The 25,502-nt window shown below is 31.1% G+C and overlaps 1 protein-coding gene across 2 annotated transcripts; it reads left to right on the top strand.

Moving 5' to 3' along the window:
* Positions 1 to 1,027: 1,027 nt before the first annotated feature.
* On the top strand, positions 1,028 to 15,193 carry LOC111699101 (SID1 transmembrane family member 1). 2 transcript variants are annotated; one of them, XM_023469671.1, is made up of 13 exons: positions 1,028 to 1,068; positions 1,696 to 1,800; positions 2,678 to 2,793; positions 3,249 to 3,327; positions 6,277 to 6,325; positions 6,750 to 6,809; positions 6,990 to 7,043; positions 9,395 to 9,511; positions 10,373 to 10,472; positions 10,859 to 11,013; positions 11,078 to 11,637; positions 11,924 to 12,799; positions 14,989 to 15,193. In XM_023469671.1, the coding sequence occupies exons 1-13, from the start codon at positions 1,029 to 1,031 to the stop codon at positions 15,066 to 15,068; spliced, it is 2,391 nt and encodes a 796-aa protein (XP_023325439.1). In that variant the 5' UTR covers position 1,028; the 3' UTR covers positions 15,069 to 15,193. The 2 variants fall into 2 exon arrangements, with proteins under 2 accessions (XP_023325439.1, XP_023325440.1); XM_023469672.1 differs by having other exon boundaries at positions 11,081 to 11,637; positions 14,989 to 15,192.
* Positions 15,194 to 25,502: the final 10,309 nt, after the last annotated feature.

Consider the following 25,502-nt stretch of genomic DNA (forward strand, 5'->3'; position numbering starts at 1 on the left):
ATCAAGAAGGCATGAGATATCCATTATTTTCTTTTTAAAAAATGTACATTTCCAACTGCTTTAGAAACAAAGGCGGAAATTGTAAGAATAAACACTTTTCATGCTAAAAAAAATGACGATATCTTGTGCATTACTTATCAGATAAAGGTTTAAAGGGTTTTGTTGTGAATTTGGTGAAGATAAATAAAAGGTATAACTTGAAATTACATTGTTTGTTTACTACGTACGTATAACGCATAGCAGTTAAAGGTCATATCTTTTTACCCGCAGAATGAAAACTAAAGCTTGACGAATTTCTGAAATGATATTTTGATTAACTGAAGCTCTAATTGCCGACTAGAAGTTAGTATCTGACAAGCAGTAAAGGCAGGATTTAATAAATTAAGAAGAAGGACGCACCAGGACAAATTAGGGGGAATTTTAACTATTTAAACCCGAGCATATTCATTTTAGAATCATTAGAAAGTGTCATGAAAAAGAGATTAATCTTATTGAAGAGAAACGGATAAAATATGTCTAAAATGAAGAAAATAATTAAGGCATCTCTGACAACTATTGAATGTTCGGTTGCTAAAAGCAAAAAGGATTCAGGGAAGAAGATAATTTCTTTGAAAAGTGCTATTTTCTTTACATCGTAAACGTTAATCAATTAAATCAAAAAATATGGAAACCGCGACTAAACTTTTTTATTCAAACGTTCTTAAATGATTTTAAAAGAATCTAATTTCTTTTCATTGTTGAAGAAAGACGTTTGACATTTGACAATTTAAATACAACAAAATATCCATGGTAAACAAAGGACATATTATTTAAACAAACAATACAAGTGAACTATTTAACTTCTAGACCTAGTGCTATATAGTTGTACATAAAAGTAGTAAAACTGTTACTGGGTTAAGAATATTTGTAAAGTTGAGATCGCAAACAGATAAAGAATGTTTGTAAAGTTGAGACTAGACTGACTGATAGAGAATTCTTATCTCTCCGTTTGAATGATTTATAAAAAACAGTTTGTCAGTATTCCAAATATGCTTGGTCTGATTATTCTCTTTCTCTCCTTCCTCCCAGGCAATCACTTTGTTTAAAGGGACTGTACGCCAAATCTCAAGTGACCCTCTATTCCGATTTTTATGTCTGGTTTTTTTTAGGATTTTGACGTCATTACTCTAGAAAGTGTATTCTGTTTCGTCTCTGCAAAAAATTACATTTTGTTTTCACTCTAAACTTCATCATACAAGGTGTTGTGCTTGGATGAAATGCTATCAAAGTGATCTTCGACGATTTAACATTTGGTCTGTAATCTTAAAAGAACGTTAGATTATTCTATCGGATCATTAATACACAGTTAAATCAAAGTATGTGATATGTCGAATTGTCTCTTCATAATTTTCGATATTTTTAACACAACGATATAAATTTTACAAATATTTTAATAACATTTATTTAGCACTTATAGAGTTTTACATGACTATACGCGGGAAAAGTATATTTTGAATGATTTTTCTTCCTAAAATAGATCAAATAAAAACATTTTAGCTATTTCTTCTTCTCTATTCCAAATTTATAAATTCTGTGCGAAAATTCTAAACAACTATTTGCCTATATTCTATAGATGAATAAAAACTTGTATCAAAGTGTTGATTATATATTTCTAACACAACGATAGATGTTCCTAACAAGTTTATTGATGATTAGGAAGGAGAGGGTTTGAGATTGAAACCCGACACCTGGACGTGTATCCAAACCACCCGGAGCAGATTATAAATGGAAAAGTTAGTTCCTTAACTCCACAACTCATAGGGAGAACTTTTAATACAACTTTAGTTCTCTTCAGTCAGTTTTTTAATCAGATTCTTTTCATATCAAGGGGGAGGAGGGGGACTGACAAGTTAGGATGGATGGAAAAAATAAAAAATATAAAATATTCTGTTTGAAATTGATGCAATTAGCAGTTTGAAATGAGATCTGACACCCGCATTTTAAATCGTCTGATTTATAATTTGGAAAAGGGGAATTTACTGAAAACCATCGGATTGGATTCGACATAAAATTTAGGGAGCTTTCGACCCTTTACTCACTCAATTCAAGCTATATGTAAACTAAAGTTACAGTGAATAGGGTTTGTGCACATTTAAAGTAACCCTCCATGCAAAGATGGCAATGCCCGATTTACAACACTACCCTTGAAACCGACCTTTATCTGATCAAAAAGTGATAACTACCGTCGATTTTAAGACTACAAATTTTGCTTTAAAAATAAGGAATGCACAAGTAACTTTTACAGAGAAACCGCAAATGAAAATAAATAATTTAAAGGCACAAAATTGTTAGCAAACATACAACATGTCCGGCCTTCCTATACCTTACTTCCGTCATTTGTTTACAATTTTGTTATTTTAGTAAACAAATATTGCATCCTTTTATTTCTTCTTCTAACTTCCATGTCTGTTTGCTTGGATTCTTTAACTAGTGCTTTAAGACATCCAAAAAATTATTTCATATTTTATTTACACATTTTATGTAGATTTAATAATAACGCACTGAATAGGTAATCAATCATTCAAATAAAATTATCAAAAAAATCATTTTCACTTTTCATTTTTATTATATTTTTAGACGGGCCTTTAATTTAGTTTTAATCTTGGTTTTATAAAAATATTTACAAGTTTGATTCTAGAAATAAGTACACATGAGTTCTCCAGTCTTGCTCTAAACCTTAGAACTGAACTGTTCACCCCTACATGGATAAACTCTAGTCTCATCTCTTCATTCTCAGTATTAAACAGGTCCCAGGTAGGATTCTCATTATTAAACAGGTCCCAGGTAGGATTCTCATTATTAAACAGGTCCCAGGTAGGATTCTCATTATATAACAGGTCCCGGGAAGGATTCTCATTGTTAAACAGGTCCAAGATAGGATTCTCATTATATAACAGGTCCCGGGAAGGATTCTCATTATTAAACAGGTCCCAGGTCGGATTTGCATTATTTAACAGGTTCCAAGTAGAAATCTCATCAAGAATTAATTTAGAAAAATGATTTCGGTTCTTAAATTGCGGCTTTCATTTGTATTATTATACCGTTTAAAAATATTGTTTTAATCCTTATTTAAATTCAAAGTTTAAAGATCCAAAAAAATTGCTTGAAATAAAAAGTCTTCGGTCTCCCCTAAATTAAATCCTTTCTACCTATCCCCTGTATTTTATATGATTTATTCTAAAGTTGTTATTTATATTTCCTTTATGCAGACTGAAGATGATTTGCTTATCCCTGAAATTGATAATTCAACTTTGCTGTTCTTTAAAGATGTAACTGAGCACCCGATAGGTAGGAACCTTTTATAAATATTTTAGGAACTCCCTTATTTTTTATTAGAACGTGATGGTGTCAACTTTTAAAGCTTAATAATACAAACTTAGACTACTGTATGTTGTACAATTCATGGTTTGAAATAATAAAGGTCTAAAAATCAGGTTTAAAAATATTGAAAAATAAAGGATTGGAAAAATGGAGTATGAGTAAACTGAGAAGCTATTATTAAGCAGTGCCAAAACTCGATTAATTTGAGCTAACTCGCTAAACTACCTTTCGCTGATTTAACTATCTTAATGCACCCTGCATCCCAATTCTAAACTATGATAGATCATGGACAAACCCTAAATCACCGATTAAAGATATGGTGTTAAACCGTCTCCAAACCTAGCTCAAATTTATGAAATTCGGCCATTATTTAATATTTAATATGCATTACTTCAGCCACTTCCAAAAGAGAATTAATTTATTGTACATTTATTTTGGCAAGCAATTGAAGTAAAGGTTACATACAGTGGTAATCATAAAACGGTGGAATGATTTTCGTCTTTGTTGCTTCTTTTAATTGCGGAAGGATGGTCTTATCCCTACATATATGCAACCCAATGTTGGTCGTAGACCATAGATATTTTCTTCTATAAATTTTGTTAGATCAAATAATCAAAGTTTGAAATATCAAATGTGTACGCTGTTAGGTTGTAAAGACATAGGAATTAGAAAATTAGAAATGTTAGAAAATGTTACAGGATTTTTTTTAAATAAACCTTACACGACATTCTATGATTGAAAGAAACAACAAGACGGCAACCATTGTACAGTAATCTGTTGACACTCACCACTGTAAATAGGTGTTCGGAATATAAAATATGACACACTCAACTTAAATATATTAAATATAAAATATATAAATTAAATGTAGAAGCTTAATAATACCTGGAAGAGAATATAGTAACAAATCTGCAATCTTCAAGACAAGTTTACGTCATAAATGATTGATATTTAGTAAAATATTTTCGCTAAATTAAAGAGAAATGTTCTATTATTTTAGGTATAGGATACTGATTCACTGAACACAGAAAAATTAACAAATTCTTTTTTTTTAAATTTATTTGTCATAAACTCTAATTCTTAATTCTTATATCTTTTAAACTTTAGATTAAATAGTTTAGGTTTAAAATATCAAAGGTTTACACCATAAGGTTGCTAAGATAAAGGAATTTAAAGAAGAATATTATAAAGATTTTCCTAATAAGCTGAGCTAACCCTGATATTTCTGAACACCCTGGAGGCGGGAAATATCTAAACCCTGTTAAACATTAAAACTACTTAACAAACTAAATATTTGTTATTAAAATCTTTATTAAAAATACAACTTTTATTTACTTGAGAAAAAAATGCATGAAAAAAGGTAAAAAAATAATAAATAAAATATGCAAGGTTAAAGGGTAAAGGTTTCTAATCGGGAGCAAAATCAACCATGATAGGAGTAAAATCTACCCTCTTTAAAGGAGTAAATTCTCCCTTTTATGGAGTAAAATGCCCATTATAATGGGGTAAAAATTTCACCCTTAATGTGGTAAAATATCACCTTCATGGAGTAAATTGCCTCCTTAGAGGAATGTAATCCCCCCTTGAAATTGTAACATCCCTCTTTAAAGGATTAAAATCCCCCTTACAGGATTAAATCCCCCCTTAAATGATTAAAATTCCCCTGAAAGGAATAAAATCAACCTTTAAAGGATTAAATTTCCCTCTAAAGGATTCAATCCACCCTTAAAGAATTAAAATTCACCCTTAAAGAATTAAAATTCACCCTTAAAGGATTAAATTTCCCCCTAAAGGATTCAATCCACCCTTAAAGAATTAAAATTCACCCCTAAAGGATTCAATCCACCCTTAAAGAATTAAAATTCACCCTTAAAGGAGTAAAATCCACCCTTAAAGGATTAAATTTCCCCTGCAGGATTCAATCCACCCTTTAAGGAATACATCCAACCTTAATGGAGTAAATTCCCTCGTTAGAGGATTGAAATCCCCCTGGAAAGAAGTAAAACTTCTGTAAAGGAGTAAACTTCCCTCTAAATTAGGATTAAAATCCCTTCTTAAATAATAAAACCTTCCTTAACGGAGTAATCGGTATATAAGATAATTCCTTAGATACTGAGGAACCAGCAATCAGTGGATAAATCGAACTGTCAGGACCAGACTGTATACTATACAAGAGACAGATCAAAATGAGTTGTTCCTAATTTAATTAACCCTTTTAGAAGTACATTTATTGCTTCTAGATATAATTACATGATAAATAACGAGTGTATAAAAGGAGAGGAAGTTGAGTAGGTCTTCATTAGTTCCAAGATCCGACACCATTCATTTGCGGATTTCATAATCCTCTTTCGGGGATTTCTTCCTCTACACCCGAAACATTTGTAATGTGTTTCAAATGTAGAATAACTTTTGTAACATGTATCCTTGGTAACATTTTTCTCATGTAATATTACTTTTGTTTTATGGTTCCATAGTAACAACATTCTCATGCAACATTACACTTTGAAACATGGTTCCATGGTGACGTTTTTTGCATGTAACCTTACTTTTTTTATATGTTAAATATTAACAATTTTCTAATGTAACATTGCACTTTTGTAACACGGTTCCATGGTGACATTTTTCTTGCGTAACATAACCTTTGTAATATGGTTACATGGTTACATTATAACATTTTTCTCTTATAGCACATTTTGTGATAAGGTGCCTAGAGGTAACATCTTGAATTTGTAACATAACATTTTAGAAACTATCCTATTATCCATTTCTTCACTCCCCACCTCCCCCCCCCCTAAACATGAAAGATACAAATCTAATCTTAAATCTAAAATGAAACTAGTGTACACTATTCTTATTTATTCTTCAAACCAGTGAAAATGTTGAATAAAAATTAAATTTTGAATCGATTATTCTTAGAATTTATGGCTCGAGACACTGGCGCCGGATACTGGAGTTTACCGTCAAGGAAAGTTAGAGAATTTAAAATACAAAAAAAAAGAAAAAAATAGATTTTTAGCTTAACATTAAATCTAAAATCATGCTATAAAAAAAACCTTGCACTCGCGACATTTTTGAAAGGGAATTATTTTTTATGATTATACTTGATTTAAATCAATTAGGAAATAGAATTGAAAGATGAGTAGAATGTTTGTTTAAAACCTCAAACTTAGATAAGACAGTTTATTTAAATTATCATTACGAAACTGTAGATTACCAAGTGGACTAATGAATGAATAATTGATATGTACCTAATATTATAAATTATTTACAACATTTAGGGAATGTTTTTATAATCGAAGACGATTCAAATGACAATTTATTTCTCTGTTTGTTCTGGCAGGATCTTTGTCACTGAGATGATAAAAGTATCTAACTATATATTTAAATAGACGACATAGCTTTAGTAATTACTCCGAGAGAACTCTATGTCCCTCAGACGATATTATTAGGTAAATAAAATGTTTTACCGTTTATAACGATTCTTAATTGTGCCATATACAATTACAATTATTATTTAGTGAAATGTCGTCTTTTCTGGCGGAACTAAAAGAAAGCCACAATTAGTTTTTTAAAAAGTTTTTAAATTTTCACTTTTTAAAAAGCTGAAATTAGTTAATTTTTGTTTTTAGGTTGAGCATCAGCACTACCAATAGGAATCAGCTGTCCTATAGAATAATATTAAGGTAAACAATAGAAATCAGCTCTCCTATAGAAAAATATTAAGGTAAACAATAGAAATCAGCTCTCCTATAGAAAAATATTAAGGTAAACAATAGAAATCAGCTCTCCTCTAGAATGATATTAAAGTAAACAATAGAAATCAGCTCTCCTATAGAATAATATTAAGGTAAACAATATAAAACAGCTCTCCTCTAGAATGTTATTAAAGTAAACAATAGAAATCAGCTCTCCTATAGAATAATTTTAAGGTAAACAATAGAACTCAGCTCTCCTTTAGAATAATATTAAGGTAAACAATAGAAATCAGCTCTCTTAAAGAATAATGCTACGTTAAACAATAGAAATCATCTCTCCCTTAGAATAATATTAAAGTGAACAATAGAAATCTGCTCTCCTATAAAATAATATTAAGGTAAACAATAGAAATCAGCTCTCTTAAAGAATAATGTTACGTTAAACAATAGAAATCAGCTCTCCCATAGAATAATATTAAAGTAAACAATAGAAATCAGCTCTCCTATAGAATAATATTAAGGTAAACAATAGAAATCAGCTCTCTTAAAGAATAATGTTACGTTAAACAATAGAAATCAGCTCTCCCATAGAATAATATTAAAGTAAACAATAGAAATCAGCTCTCCTTTAGAATAATATTAAAGTAAACAATAGAAATCAGCTCTCCTATAGAATAATAATAAGGTAAACAATAGAAATCAGCTATCTTATAGAATAATATTAAACTAAACAATAGAAATCAGCTATCTTATAGAATAATATTAAGGTAAACAATAGAGACCAGCTCTAGCTTTAGAATAATATTAAGGTAAACAATAGAACTCAGCTCTCTAAAAGAATAATGTTACGTTAAACAATAGAAATCAGCTCTCCCATAGAATAATATTAAGGTAAACAATAGAAATCAGCTCTCTTAAAGAATAATGTTACGTTAAACAATAGAAATCAGCTATCTTATAGAATAATATTAAGGTAACAATAGAAACCAGCTCTTGCTTTAGAATAATATTAAGGTAAACAATAGAAATCAGCTCTCTAAAAGAATAATTTTACGTTAAACAATAGAAATCAGCTCTCCCATAGAATAATATTAAAGTAAACAATAGAAATCAGCTCTCCTTTAGAATAATATTAAAGTAAACAATAGAAATCAGCTCTCCTATAGAATAATATTAAGGTAAACAATAGAAATCAGCTCTCCCATAGAATAATATTAAAGTAAACAATAGAAAACAGCTCTCCTTTAGAATAATATTAAACTAAACAATAGAAATCAGCTCTCCTATAGAATAATATTAAGGTAAAAAATAGATATTAGCTCTCCTACAGAATAATATTAAAGTAAACAATAGAAATCAGCTCTCCTATAGAATAATGTTAAGGTAAACAAAAGAAATCAGCTCTCCTGTAGAATAATGCTAAGGTAAACAATAGAAATCAGCTCTCCTATAGAATAATATTAAGGTAAACAATAGAAATCAGCTCTCTTAAAGAATAATGTTACGTTAAACAATAGAAATCAGCTCTCCTACAGAATAATGTTAAAGTAAACAATAGAAATCAGCTCTCCTATAGAATAATATTAAGGTAAAGAATAGAATTCAGCTCTCTTAAAGAATAATGTTACGTTAAACAATAGAAATCCGCTCTCCTACAGAATAATGTTAAATTAAACAATAGAAATCAGCTCTCCTTTAGAATAATGCTGAGGTAAACAATAGAAATCAGCTCTCTGTTTTGTTAGCTGTCTCTATTGTTGAAATGAAACCTCTGTAAATAAAATCTAACTTGTAAAAGACCCCGGATTTGTTGAAGGTATTGCTGCAGATTGAAGAAATATTTTCAAAGAATTCTAAATTTTATTTCTAAAAATAAATTTATCTTAACTACATTTTCTACGGATTGTATCATCATTCAAGGAAAAATATTTTCCATTCGCGTTTGCAAACCCATTTTTATTTTTAAAAAAGAAAAATGTCTAGAAAAAGTTTTTGATTATATACTTAAAGTATAAACATCAAAGCACCCTCTAACTTCATTCTTTATTGCTTATTTTAGTCTGAATATTTTTATACACAGGATAAGCTTTGAAATAAAGATTTTAAAACCCCGCAACTTTAACTTAAGTTTAATTAATTATACCCAATCAGGGGCTTAATGAAGATTTGATCAGGGGAGGCATAACTAAAATGAAGATATGGAAAAGTATAGTTTTGCATTGTTCCTCAAATTAGAACTTCCCATTTTGGATATCGAGATAAAACGAACACAAAAGTTCGAAGGTTTTAAAGTGGAATTATCTGGAAAGGTTAAAAGAGTGAATATTGTTTATGTTCAGGCCTCAGCAGTTTGTTCTTGAAAAAGATAAGACAGTCTCCAACGTGATGATTAGTTCCAACTCAAGAAAAGTTTTTTTCTACGAGTTTACAGATAAAACTGAAGAAGTTCTAATAAGGAACATATCTTCAACAAAGTTCTGAAACCAAAAAATATGTAGAGTTATGAATGAATAATGAATATTAATAATGGTAGAGTAATAAATAATGAATATGTATGGTGGTAGAGTAATGAATAATGAATATGTATGATGGTATAGTAATGAATAATGAATATGTATGATGGTAGAGTAATGAATAATGAATATGCATGATGGTAGAGTAATGAATAATGAATATGTATGATGGTAGAGTAATGAATAATGAATATGTATGATGGTAGAGTAACGAATAATGAATACGTATGATGGTAGAGTGATGAATAATTAATATGTATGATGGTATAGTAATGAATAATGAATATGTATGATGGTAGAGTAAATATGTATGATGGTAGAGTAATGAATAATGAATATGTATGATGGTAGAGTGATGAATAATTAATATGTATGATGGCATAGTAATGAATAATTAATATGTATGATGGTAGAGTATTGAATTATGAATTTGTATGATGGTAGAGTAATGAATAATGAATATGTATAATGGTATAGTAATGAATAATGAATATGTATAATGGTATAGTAATGAATAATGAATATGCATAATGGTATAGTAATGAATAATGAATATGTATGATGGTAGAGTAATGAATAATGAATATGTATGATGGTAGAGTGATGAATAATTAATATGTATGATGGTAGAGTAATGAATAATGAATATGTATGATGGTAGAGTAATGAATAATGAATATGTATGATGGTATAGTAATGAATAATGAATATGTATTATGGTAGAGTTATGAATAATGAATATGTATATGAATAATGAATATGTATGATGGTATAGTAATGAATAATGAATATGTATGATGGTAGAGTAATGAATGAATCTACCCCTGTGTGTGGTGTATTATCAGTGCAACCTGGAAGTATGTGTGAAGAGGAGGATCTAGCGGAAACAAGTTCAGATCTCAAGGTAAATCAAATTTAAAATGTAGCAGAGGATTCTAAATATTTTATTTCTCTGGATCTAACCCAACCTCAAATATAAAATTGGCTTCAGAGACTGTTCACCCAGTTTGAAATTTAAGATGTGACGGTTAATTCTTAAAAAAATCTTAAGTCAGACTATATGTCTTTGGCACATTCTAAAATTTTCTAATCCATTATGTCTTTGCAGCCTGGAAGTGTAAACTTTTGATATTTCAAACTTAGATTATTAGATCTAACAGAATTCGGAGTTTAAAATATCTATGGTCTACAACATTGGATTGCATTAAAAATTTTATAGATCTGATAGCAATTAATTAATAGCTATTCTGTCACATCTCAACTTTTCGTACATTACATTTTATAATTCAGGGAGGATATGGAAGGAAGCATCTAACATTCCTAGAGAGAGGATCTATCCCTGCCTCTCAAGTTGGAAGAAAAAGGGGATTGATAATAACCCTACTCCACTCCAACAACCCGGAGAAATGTTCTAACACCACAAATCTCCAATACGAGATGGAAAGGTTTTCTTTTTCTTATTTATAGAGTAAATTTGTTTTCCGGAGACTAATCTAATTTCAACATCAGCAGGAGTGGAATGGTTTCGATTACAGTAGAGAAGATGGAAGACTACAGATGGATGTCTATAGTCCTTGTTCTAGCAACTTCATTTATTATAGTCCTTCTATCCTGGGTAGTCAGCTACTGCTGTTATAGGTATAAACCAGATCTTTCAACTGAAAACCAAGATATAGAGATGGAGCAGAGCATGGATCATGATACTAGAAAGGATATTATTGATCTTCTAAAGAAAGGAAATGAGGATGAAACAGACAAGAATAAGGTATCAACTAGAGTAAAGAATAGAAGGCGGATGTACTATGGTATTAAACTAGATGATGCGGATGTCCACAGTCGAACAGAACAATGGATTCTAATGGATAAAAAGACAGTAATTGAACTGAGATCTAAGGAGAGTCCAAGTGTATCTAATTACTCATTAATGCTGGTAGATAACAGTATATTTAGTAAATATACCCAGAGAGATACTGAGAACTATGTTTGGTTGATAATTATGATGGGTGTGTTCTATACTCTACCAGTTATCCAGCTCGTCTTTGCACATCAAGAGAACGTTGTGAATACAGGTGAGTTTTTTTAAACTAGATTCATTAATATTAAATATTTATATTAAAAAGGAACTGAGTTTTTGTCAAAACTAAAATTTTAAAATTCATTTACCTTTGCAACCTGATGGTGTAATCCTTTGACATTTTAACTATTTAATCTAACAGAATTCATGATAAAAATAGCTAAAAAGTAGTAAACGTAAATAATTGTCAAAATGTTTTTATATTTGGTATCATCATTTTCAATTAAGTAATTAATGAGTTAGAAAACTTACACTGTAAATAATTTTTTCATATTTTCAAGGTGACCTCGATATCTGCTACTTTAATTTTGAATGCTTGAACGAAGTTGGTCCTATTCTAGACTTTGGACATGTTTTCAGCAACATAGGTTACATCATATTTGGTATAGCATTTGTGTGTATAGTGTTCTATAGAAGAAAAATCCATCTTGATTATATTAACAAGTTTATGGAAATAGAATCAGATAATCACGCTGTTATTCATCCGAATGATACAGGAATCCCTGAACAGTTTGGAATATACTTTGCTATGGCAGGAGCTTCTATAGGAGAAGGAATCCTTAGTGCATGTTTCCACATCTGCCCAACAAATATCAATTTCCAGTTTGACACAACCTTCATGTACGCTTTATCTCTTCTCATATTTCTGAAAGTATTTCAATTCAGACATTCAGACATTACTCCATCCCCCCGGACAACTTATCTTCTGATCAGCTTTATCCTGGTTGTTGAAGTCATAGGATATTTTGTTGATCATATTGTTTTCTGGGTCATTTTTATTCTTTCCTACCTAGTGATAGTTTATGTTGCAATAGTACAGATCTATTGTACAAGAGGACTTTCAACTATTCTGGAATTCTCATGGGAAAATCTTAAAAAACTTGTAACCCCAGCTGAGTGGAATTTAGAATGTTTTAAACCTGTCATATTTGTATTGATAGCAAACATTAGCCTGGCAGTATATATCTTGGTTACACACAGTCCAGGGGTGTCCTCATACATCCTACTCATCCTCATGCTCAATATGCAGATGTACTTCATGTACTACATCTACTGTAAGCTATGGTATTCTTACATCGATAAGAGAGAGGGAGAGAAGATTGGTGGTATGACTTGGCTGTTTGCTGGGCTAGCACTGGCTTGTGTTATAACTTCAGGTAAATGTTAGTTACTTAAAGGGACTATACGCGTAATTTTAAGAGATCTTCCATTTAAAAAGGAGCTTCCCTGATTCACAACAGTACCTGCTGCATTGAGTCCCACAAGCACCTTTGGGGTTATACTAGATCCTTTGCTTTTAGAGATTAATAAAAAGAAATGACTCATGCTGAACAAGTACCTCACCCATGCAAAATTTGATTTTAACCTAACAGCACTTATGTCAAAATTGCAATGTGCATGTAAATTGTAGATTGCTTTTGTGCATAGTGCATATTCTTGATAAGTTTATCTTAGTTTCATAACAGAAGCAGTCTGGCAAATTATGGAATTTATTACAACCAAGACAATTCCAAAAATTTGCTAAGAATGCACAAAAATGTGGTACAATTGTTTTTCAAACAGGGTGTCTCTGAAAAAAGGTTAAACTTTTTCGCATACTAGATAGTGCTTCCAGTACATTTATGAAGGGTCGTCAATTTAACATTTCGCTCTAAAATGCAGTTTTAACTTTCAAAAGTAGGCAGCTTATATTCGAAAACTTAAAAAACTTAAAAATCCGCAATTCTATCTTTGAAAATGCGCAATTTATATATTTATATATTTATATATTTGAATTTTTTTTTGAAAACCCGAGCCACATAGGAAACACTGTTGTAGATCATTAAAATTAGGGACGGTCTTTACATTTTGTGATCAAAGAAAAAGTTGAAACTCTCTTTACAAAAACACAGGATAGAAATGAAAAGTATCAATCGATTTATTATTTTATCATGATACCTCTTAGACCCATTTTTCTGTCTAAACCACGATTTGTAAAGGTTGCAACCATTATCTATATAAAGTTGTAATCTCTGTTTGCTCTCTTTGTCTGTTTGTTTGTATGTCCGATTTTGATTGGGTTGGGGTGAAGGGGGAGGGGGGAAACAACGGGAATGTTTTTAGCGTGGTTTTGAGATTCTAACTTGAGTGGGTTCACTTAATAACCCACTTATTAACTCACTTATTAAGGGAAAAATAGCTAAAATAGTAATTTACGACCAAGCTCGGGTAAACGGCGGGAGTAACCATGAGTAACCTGGGCAACGCTGAGTTCCCAAGCTAGTTTAATCATAAAATGAATGAAAATACAAGATGTTCTATGAACTTATTAATTTACTAACTTCTATTTGATACTTCTATTTCAATTTAAAGTCTAAGTTTATCTGCCAGGGGGGGTATTAAACAAATTTTCATTTTATGATTAGTTTTCATTAGTTCTAAGAAATTATTCTACACTCTCTGTAGAGAGTTCTCAGGTCTCAGATTAAATTATCAAAATTTTATACATAATTCCTAAAAATATTGATCTGATAAGTAAAAAATTTAAAACAAGACAACAATTTGTATGATTTCAATGCCTAACAGTTTAGTTACCAAGCAAACATTAAAAAAGTCCAAATATCATGTTTTTAATTGCTTGTAAAAAAAACTAATTATCTCTTTATATTGTTTTATGCTTTTGCAAGTATGGTTTTTGAACGGAAAAAACTTTTGAACTATTGTTTATTTTTCTATGGATATCTAACATCTATAAATCAATACAATTTCTAAAAATATTTCCAAAAAGGTTTTAAAGCGTCCTCATTTACCTTATCAATTTTTTTAAAAACTAAATATACAGATACTCTGCATTCATTGGAAACACTTTCACATCCAGCAGTTCAAACAGCATAGCATCTGATTGTTCAGAAATTTTAGAAATTTAATGTTAAAATCTCTAAATTTCTAGATTTAATATCTAAACTGCCGGATGCTATTAATGTAAAGTTTAGCTTTATGTATCTACAGTGCAATATTATTCACTATGAACTTTATTCTAAATGAAACTATTTTAATCAAAAGTTTATTAAGCAATAAAGTATAATATTCTCAATTACTCCAAACCAAGCAACCATGAAAAATCATGGGTTGTCAGGTCGTTAATCCCAGGATTTAAAAAACTTTAAAACATATTTTTTATTGTTTCAATTCAGCTTGATTTTCAATCAGAACCCTTCGTAAACAGATCACAGGTTTTCAGATCATAATGCGCGCGATTTGTGTAATGTTTTTCATGTAATTGGACTCTGTTTATAGATTTTTTACATTTTCAAAAAATCACCAACAAAAACCAAAATTCTGTGAATTGTATCATGAACTTTTTTAGGTTGGTTCTACACAAATATTGAAAGATCTTCTTTAGAAACTCCTGCTATTTCAAGGTTGGTCCTAGGGGTTGGAAATTGATCCCTGTCTAACGTTTGTTTGTCCGTACAAAATGAGTGTGTGTCTGAGGTATAAACAAAACGCCCAATCAATAAAATGTCCAATAGAAAAACGCCCAATTCAACAAAACGCCCAGTGCAACAGAACATCAAAAAACATAAATAGTTTTTGGTGAAACAGATTTTATTGTTTGGAGAAATGTTTAAATTTTTATTTGTGCGTTTTGAGTTTTTGCTTTTTTTGGGCATTTTTTGTACCTACTCCGGTATTTAAGTTTTATACAGTCAATAAGGTACAGGGTTTCCCACAAAACATGACAGTTGGTAAATAGTTTTGAATGTCTACTTCAATGTATTGTATGAAGTAATAAAGACTGTTTGCCGTTTATTTCGTTAAAATAATCTTTTCCTAAAACATGTTTTACTATGAAATTAATTTTACTATAATATATGACTTCCTTACAATATTTCTAGCATTTTATTTGGTATCAAAAGACTTAAAAAATTATGAAAGAAGACATTCTAAACTATTTAACAACTGTCATGTTTCGTGGGACACCCCGTAATTAATGTTTAATGTTTAAATTTCCAGCTAGTTAATGTTTAAATTTCCAGCTAGTTAATGTTTAAATTTCCAGCTAGTTAATGATCAAATTTCCAGCTAGTTCATATTAAAATTTCCAGCTAGTTAATATTTGAATTTACAGCTAGTTAATGTTTATATTTCCTGCTATTTCATATTTAAATTTACAGCTAGTTAATGTTTAAATTACCAGCTAGTTAATGATTAAATTTCCAGCTAGTTAATGTTTAAATTACCAGCTAGTTAATGATTAAATTACCAGCTAGTTAATGTTTAAATTACCAGCTAGTTAATGTTTATATTTCCAGCTAGTCAATGTTTATATTTCCAGCTAGTTAATGTTTAAATTTCCAGCTAGTTCATGTTTAAATTCCTAGCTAGTTCATATTTAAATTTCCAGCTAGTTAATGATTAAATTTCCAGCTAGTTCATATTAAAATTTCCAGCTAGTTAATATTTGAATTTACAGCTAGTTAATAATCTACACTAATCTTGTAAATACGTACATGAAACTTAAACTACGCTGTATATATATCGACATAAAACTTGTAATTACATCAATTAACGTTAATTTGTAACATAGATTTCTAAATACACATTAGCTGGAATATACTCTGCTTTGATTACGGTGAGAGAAGTAATTTGTTCCTCCTTGAAGCATACGAGCTGATGAGATCGTACCCATTGGTTTGGCATTGATAGTTACGTCCTTATGTCCTTGTTGACATCGGAGCCTATGAGATCACGCTCATTGTATGGCATTGAAAGTTTTACGAGTTGTACCTGGACTGATAGGATTCTTATACCAGTTTTAAGAGTACGGCATTTTCTACAGACCTAGCCCAACTTGTATCGGAGTACATAGCACCCTTTGTAATGGAGGACATAGCGCTACTTTTATCAGAGGACATAGTACCACTTTTATCGGAGGACAAAGCACCACTTTTATCGGAGGACATAGTACCACTTTTATTGAAGGACATAGCACCACTTGTATCAAAGGTTAGGTCGAAACTCAAAATAAAGTGATAAAAAAGTTTTTTTTGTGTTATTGTCAAATTCTTTATATGTACATTGTACACCCACCGTCACACAAAACACATTTAACATAAGAATACTTTGATCAAGGAAGGTACATCAGGAATTCTTATATATTTGTTTACTAAATAAGTGTTTAAGGCACACTAACTTTGTTTACATTCCTTTCTGAATCCTTAATATACATTTTAATGGTTCCTGGTTTAACTTCCTTGGCTGTGATTAAATAAAACCTATGATATCAAATATCCGGCTGTAAATGGTTTTACAGTATGTATATACACATATATAATATTCAGGCATATTGAATATAAATACAGAAACAATATTGGGATTCTTATCCCTCACATTATTCATATATTTTTATATTATAAGTTATATACAGGGTTAGACTATCCCTTGTTATATACAGGGTTAGACTATCCCTTGTTATATACAGGGTTAGACTATCCCTTGTTATATACAGGGTTATCCATAAAGTATTAGACTTCAGAGACGACTGTACAAAATCTCTACTGTCTGTTTTCTTATACATATACATACATGATTCCCTGCAACTATAAACTTGTTTCTTTATTTGCCAAATCATTAAACGAGCCATTAAGAGACTAAATTCACGGCAGAAAACTTAATTAAACCTTGGGTTCAGTTCGTCTTTACAGCCTCCTCCTTTAAGGGTTACAATGTATAGTGTACATCTAAACTGCAGCAACAAGAAAATTACCGATAATAAATGAGACATATCTCCGCCATTATTGTCCTCGTCAAGATCAAGAAAATCCACGGCCATAGATTGCCAATAATAAAGATACTAGAGAACTCTTGTGAATGGAATATGGCATCCCCTTTTTCCAATCCTCCCTTCCCAGTGCTCCACATATAAAGGCAACATCTGCAGTAGACAATAACCAAGATTATATGTTTGTTTATATTGATATCCATATCTTTACTGATTAATCAAAAAGATTTCCTAGTTTACCAACGTCCAGATCAAATCTGGTAAACGGGTTATGGGGTACAAGAGGTATACAAGGACCATGTATAAACATATTTTTATAACCCATAGATTAATTAAAATAACAGATAGGACACTTTTCAAGATTTGGATGAAACTCGTTTACAATAACCCTGAGGCAGAAGCCCAACTCTATTGCATGCTGCATAGAATGATAAGACAGAGATAGAGAGCATGGGCTTCTGTCTCAGGGGTATTGTAAACTAAAACCCCTAAATCTTGAAAAGACGACATATAGTACCCTATTTGTTAATTTAATTAATCTATGGTATAACTTATAGGGTCATTGTTAGAGGCAAGAAAAATATTAAAAAAATTGAAAATTTGAGAAAAATTTTCTGAAGAGTGGACCCTTATGTTTTGTAATGACCCTTATGCAAAAATAGATACGAAAACATTTAGCACTATTAAATGATTTTACTTTTAAGTTTTATTCCCAACATTTATATTTGTTTGTCTCAGGTCTAAATCTGACATAGCCAGCTGTACTTTGTAGGATTAGATTGATTCAAAGGAACAAATTAATATCTTTTTGCTCCGAATCATGGATTAATTACAACACAGATATAACACTAGATGTCGTCTTTTCAAGATTTAGGGCTTTTTCGCTTACAAGAACCCTAAGACAGAAGCCAAATGGAGTCAGATGAACAGGGTGTATCTTAGTCTCGTAATTCAACGCAGCATACGCGTAACTCCTTTTGGCTTCTGCCTCAGGGTTATTGTGAACAAAAAACACCTAAATCTTGAAAAGACTACACCTAGTGATCTATCTGTGTTGTTATTAATCTATGCTCCTAAGTCTCAACAGTTTCAGGCTTAATGCTTGAACTAAAACCGGAAACAAGGACCTTGACAAGATGGATCAAATTAAGTAAAGGAATTGTGTTTTTTAACAAAATCTGATTTTCTAATCCCTATGTCTGTGCAACCTTACGGTGTAAACCTTTGATATTTCAACCTTAGATTATTTGATTTAACAGAACTAATGGTTTACGATAAGGTCTACGACATTGGGATGCAAAGATATAGGATTTAGAAATCAAGAGTTTGTGGCAAATGATTGAATTGAAAACAACAGTAAGTTTTTAAGGATATCCCAAAAAATAATTTGGGATTTTCCATGACCTACACAATTAATTTAAGGAGAAACAGACCCACTTGGGAAAGCTTCCTGTCATTTATAAAAAACATCCAACATGAAGATGAAATTAATGTCGTCTTTGCATTTCCATGTTTATTGAAACACCCTGAATAGTAAATAGATTTGATTATTTAAAATGATCAGTTTGTTTTCAGAAATACATTTTTAAGGAGTTTTTGAAATCACATTCTCTAATGGGAAAAATTTAATTTAATATTAGAAAAATTTAAATTTAATATTATTAATTAAATTAAAATTAATTAAAATTTAATATTAGACAATTTGTTTTTCCTTTTATTTCTTATTTTCCCGTTAGATGACTCTGCTTAATTGTGTTGCTTTCACCATCCTCCGAACAGCCTCTCAGCCTCAGCTAGTTGCCATCTAGTGTTGACTTTACACATTAACCAATCTTTTTTTATTTGTTTTAGAAATGTATTGCGCAAATGGCATATGTTTTTAAATACTACGAATATCTGCAAATTTTTAGTTGCAAATTTTTCCACACAAAAATTTCTGAACTAACATTTATGCAATTTAATTGCTGTATCAATTAATTTGCATGATTCATCATTCAATTGAGTTTGAATGTTTTCTAAAAAATCGACTGATAAAAAATCATTAAAAAACAATTCAATATGGCAAGTTGATGTGTTTTGTTGAAAAGGTTAATTTTTTGTTAAAAAGCAAAAGATCTAGTTACTGACAATAGTATTCGATATATTGTGCTTGAGGCTTCATATTTTATCTAACTCATAAAATAGAAGGTTTTATATTAATTATTATTAATTACAGTTTTGATATTATTTATTAAAATAGGGTTTAGGTTGCCGTAAACAATTCAATTCAGATGCTGCAAGAGTAATAGTTTTTGAATAGATTCAAACGATATTTTTTTTAGATGTTACACCAAAAATCGTTATTTTGTCTGAAATTGACAATATACATGAACGGAAAAGTTGGATTATACTGTAAAATTGTACATTGTTATTCATAACGGAATTGATCCTTTGTCACCAACTATGATTTTCTAATCCTTAAATAGTTCAAACTATGAATTATGTAATATCAAACTATCTAAATTTAAAATAAAAAGGTGTATACCCTCAGGTTGCAAACATATGGGGATTAGAATTCCCTTTGACAAAACAGGAAAATAAAAAAACATGTTTTTGAGAGATTATTGTTGTTAAATTGTGTTTTGTTTTGTTACGACAACTTATGAAGATAATCCTGAGACAATGGAGAAAACATATGAATTATTAAACACTACGGCAAACAATCATGAATTCATAGGTTAAACATGGACTTTTTCAAAATAGGAATACATTACTAATGTGATGTAGCTTTCATGACAAAATTTTAAAAATTTCATAAAATATTGATATGATCAAATTTGATAATGGAACTGAGTTTTTGTCACAAACTCTACTTTTCTAATCTCTATATCTTTGCTACCCAATGTCATAGACCTTAGATATTTCAAACTATGAATTCTGCTAGACCAAATAATCTAAGTTTGAAATATCAAAGGTTTGCATAATCAGATTGTAAAGATATAGGGATTAGACAATTTGAGTTTGTGACAAAAACTCATTTCCTTTACCAGTTTAAAAACAAACAAAAAAATCAAGCTAAAATCGCAATTTTATAGATTTTTAATATAGAAAACCTCGGTTTGAAAAGATACTTGGATCAGAAAATCAAAGTATGTGACAAAACTCGATCCTTTTGGATTTTTATTTTATTTCCAAAACGAAAATTTCCTTTTTCTAAAACATTTTTAACAAGTTTAAAATACATGCTACGTCAACCAAAAAATGAATCCGTTCCAATTGTTCAAAATTCAAATATTAAAAATTATGTTATAATTATAATTCCACTGGAGGGATTCAGATATCCTTCCTGGGTGTTTATAATTCCACTGGAGGAATTTAGATATCTTTCCAGGGGGTTTATAATAGGAAGGATATCTCAATCCCTCCAGTGGAATTATAAACCCCTAAGAAGCATAAATGAATCACTCCAGTGGAATAATAACCCCCTAGGAAAGATATCTGAACCCCTGCAGTGGAATTATAACCCCCCAGGAAGGACATCTGAATCCCTCCAGTGGAATTATAAACCCCCCAGGAAGAATATCTGAATCCCTACAGTGGAATTATAACCCCCCAGGAAGAATATCTTCGAATCCCTCCAGTGGAATTATAACCCCCCAGGAAGAATATCTGAATCCCTCCAGTGGAATTATAAACCCCCCGGGAAGAATATCTGAATCCCTCCAGTGGAATTATAAACCCCCCAGGAAGAATATCTGAATCCCTCCAGTGGAATTATAAACCCCCAGGAAGGATATCTTCGAATCCCTCCAGTTGAATTATAAACCCCCAAAAAGGATATTTGAATCACTCCAGTAGAATTATAGACCCCTAGGAATGATATCTGAATCCCTCCAGAGGAATTATAACCCCCATGGAAAGATATCTGAATCTCTCCAATGGAATGTAAATCACCCTGCGTAAAGTTTTAAATTGTATAAAGCATTTTTTCAAACCCCTCCAGTGAAAATGAAATCCCTCCAGTGTCTCCAGTGGAGTCAAAATCTTACTACGAACTTCTTTGAGTCATCAGAAGGCTGAAAAGAGCGGATCTAAATTAAGAGGCCAGGAAAGGGCTGAACCGATTTAAAAGAAGTTTAAAATGAAACCCCCCCCCCCCTATACTACCAACAACATGAAGTCCTGCTAGATACCAAGTTTACTTTTAATTATGTTTAATTTCATCAACTTTGACGCATTCCATTCATTTATTCGTCTTATCAAGTTCAGAAAGAAAGTCATAGTTTTCCGGAGATATCTCAATCGGCCGATATAAAAGGCTCTAAACTTAACATAGAACAATTTTTATTGACTGTTGAGAAAAAATGCATTTTTTAATGGCACCAATCAGTCAAAGATTGTTTAGGCGAAAAGTTGGATTTTTCTGAAAAAACTTGGAAATAAGATAATTCATAAATATGTTGAGATGTACTAGACCAGCTCAAATAAAAACCTTAATGTATCTAGCTTTTTTACATTTACCAATAATCTTTAATGTGTAAGCTGAAACAAATGTCGTCAGTTTGGCTAATCAAAACTGTATGATCACCACAGGCTACTTGGACTGAAATTTGCGATTTTTTGTTGTTGCAAATATTTGAACAAAGACAGTAAAAAAGGGGCAGCAGAGTCCTTTTTTCAATTTTCGGTTTTAAAGTTCCTTTTTTAAAGAAGTTTTCATAAAAGTTCGAATAAATTTTCCCATCTTACTCCAAAACCCTGGGAGGAACTCCAAAATCCTGGGAGCAATCCTAAACCCGGAGATCAGCCACCCCTTCCTCGCTCAGATATGTACACAACCGACCTCCCTGTTAATTAATTAATAGAGTGGTCGGTTGTGTACATCACGATATGTTTACGTATCTAACAATGTACACTGGTATATAGAGTGATCGTATTTCTAAGGGGGATTTTATGGAATTCATAAATTTCAAGATTTCCTTTCTTTATATAAAGAGAATTTGAGGATGTTGACTGCAAACATTTGACAATTTTCAAATTTTTAGGTTTTTCTCACTTCCTGTCTGACATTTTTAGTTTTTCACATTTCCTGTCTCATTTTTAATTCACTTTCCCTATTTTTGTTTAACCTCTTACAGTCTTTAAAGTTTTTATTTCCCTGTCGAGGGAGTTGCAATTGTATAAAATATTGTAGAAAATATTATTATGTTGATACGTCAAAGCCATTTATCATGTTTTCACTACTTTCCCCTTATTAATAAATCTTTGGTTATACATTTAATTTTCGTATTAATGAACAGGGTGTAAACATGGGGGGTCGTCTTTAATTTATAATGATTATAGGATGATTATTGGATGATACTGGGTTTATACATAGATATTCATAAAGGATAAGACTTTAGAGACCACATTATTTTCATTCAATATTTCTTTACAAGACTTTATTCAAGGCATAAGCTTTGTTAACCATTAACTTTAAGACCTCCGTGTAATGTCGTCTTCAACTTAAAATCTCCCCTCGGAGAAACGAAACCAAATAAGTTCAGCCCCCATTCTCTTTGTTCTCCGTAGGACGGAGCCTAAAACACTTTCGTTTATTGTGAAATCATTAAAGTTAAACAAGAATATTTTCATATGAAGCATTAGTGAATTTCGTTAAATATTCAACTGTAATTTATTTCAGAAGTTTTAAAAACGTATTTCAATACTGATCAACAATAAGTTTCCCCTTTATCATCAGCAAATAAATCGTAAGATTTTTTCTATTATCAATATTTATTATAACATTGTACAAGTAACCATGACCTATAATTTATGTTATTTTTTAGGAAATAAAGCTTTAGTTATCGATTTTCTTGAGACGGGGGTTACTCTGTTGTGTGTATTTGCGGCCAACCGGGAAAGAATTGTCCGGGGAAAATAAATATCCCCCACCCGAATCCTAACGGGCCTACTGTTCAAATTTGTCTGGTGTGTTACTGTTATCTGTCAACAAGCTTATGTTTTATCATATATTGATTAAACATAACAGCTAGGACACTCCTTCTGCCTGAGGGTATTGTGAACGATAACCCTTGTGTCCTATCTGTTATTTTAATTAATTTATGTGTTCAACCCTCAGATTGCCAGAATAAAATATTGTTAGGTCGTCTTTAAAGTCTCATCCTTTGTGGGTAACCCTGTATCAGATAAAGTTGATTCTTTATGAGGTTTCTCAGCTTTTACAAATCACATCAATTCAATTATAATTTAATTCTTAAAATTTAAAATTTTTTATGAATCCCAAGGGTTGGGATTGGACCTAATTTAAATCCCAAAAGGGTTGGCTAACATTTATTCCAAAGGCCGACTGGTTTGGGAGCTAACATTAATTTCTTAACTCAATGATTTTAGTATTTAGATCGCAAAATTCGTAAACTAAATAAAATTGTGTTTAAATTAAGCGAGTTTAAATACCTGAAACAATTGAGTATTCTTTTTCCTTGACAACATGATTATCACTTGGGGCAAAATTATATTATTTGTTGCTAAATTTCAATGTTTTACAACAGTTTTACAACGTTCTCAGTAGATTCAGTGTCTATAAATTTTCCCTGGAAACAACAGAGAATTCTAAAATAAACAGAATCTAGACTTTTCAACATTATGGTTTAGGTGGAAATGTATCCAAACTCTATACTTTTATTTGAAGGATGGAATTTCTGCAGTTATAGGATAGATTTTTGCAGTTAAAGGATGGATTTCTGGAGTAAAAGGACGGATTTTTGAAGTAGTAGGATGTCTTTTTGCAGTTATAGGATGGATTTCTTGAGTAGTAGGATGGTTTTTGGAGTAGTAGGATGGATTTTTACAGTAGTAGGATATTTGTTTGCAGTAGTAGGATAGATTTTGAAAAAGTAGGATGAATTTTTGGAGTAGAAGGATGAATTTTTGGAGTAGTAGGATGGATTTTTGCAGTAATAGGATAGATTTTTGCAGTAGTAGGATGGATGTTTGCAGTAGAAGGATGTATTTTTGGGACAGTGGTATGTATTTTTGCAGTATATAAGATGGATTTTTGCTGTAGTAGAATAGATTTTCGCAGTAGTAAGATGGATATTTGCAGTAGCAGATGGACTTCTGCAGTAGTAGGATGGATTTTTGCAGCAGTAAGACGTATTTCTGCAGCAGTAGGATGGATTTTTGCAGCAGTAAGACGTATTTCTGCAGCAGTAGGATGGATTTTCGCAGCAGTAAGACGTATTTCTGCAGTAGTAGGATGGATTTTTGCAGCAGTAAGACGTATTTCTGCAGCAGTATGATGGATTTTTGCAGCAGTAAGACGTATTTCTGCAGTAGTACGATGGATTTTTGCAGCAGTAAGACGTATTTCTGCAGCAGTAGGATGGATTTTTGCAGTAGTCGATGACGGAGGAGGATGGATTTTGGAGTAGAAGGATGGATTTTTAGGGCTCTGAGATGTATTTTTGCAGTATATAAGATGGATTTTTGCAGTTGCAGATGGACTTCTGCAGTAGCAGGATGGATTTTTGCAGTAGTAAGACGTATTTCTGCAGCAGTAAGATGGATTTTTGCAATTATAGGATGGATTTTTGCAGTTATAGGATGGATTTTTGCAGTAGTTGGATAGATTTTTGCACTTATAGGATGGATTTTCTCCGTAGTAAGATGGATTTTTCGAGTATTATGATGGATTTTTGCAGTACAAGGATGGATTTTGCAGTAGTAGGATGTAGTTTTGCAGTAGTAGGATGTGTTTATGCAGTAGTAGGATGTATTTTTGCAGTAGTAGGATGCATTTTTGCAGTAGAAGGATGTATTTTTGCAGTACAAGGATGGATTTTGCAGTTCAAGGATGGATTTTGCAGTAATAGGATGATTTTATTCTGAAACTCTAAATGTTAATTTCTTATTTACTGCACTAATATGCTAATTACGGCAATAGAACCAGATTTAACTAATTAAATAAGATCATTTCAACCTTCTGCAGATCTAACCATTCAGACAATTTAGATTATACAACCTGAGGTTGAATTTAAAGAATTAGAGCTGCGTTTCAATTTGAGACACGGCTCAAACATTGTTGGTTTCACTTGAAATTGTATTCAGTGTTTTAC

Source organism: Eurytemora carolleeae, unplaced genomic scaffold (genome assembly GCF_000591075.1).
Source record: "Eurytemora carolleeae unplaced genomic scaffold, Eaff_2.0 scaffold215, whole genome shotgun sequence".
Classification (NCBI taxonomy): Eukaryota; Metazoa; Arthropoda; class Copepoda; order Calanoida; family Temoridae; genus Eurytemora; species Eurytemora carolleeae.

Coding starts and splice junctions, on each gene's coding strand:
- LOC111699101 (XM_023469671.1), top strand. CDS start 1,029: ATGCTTGGTCTGATTATTCTCTTTCTCTCCTTCCTCCCAG. Junction 2,794..3,248: donor CAGTATTAAACAGGTCCCAG/GTAGGATTCTCA, acceptor TCCTTTATGCAG/ACTGAAGATGATTTGCTTAT. Junction 6,810..6,989: donor CCCTCAGACGATATTATTAG/GTAAATAAAATG, acceptor TTTTGTTTTTAG/GTTGAGCATCAGCACTACCA.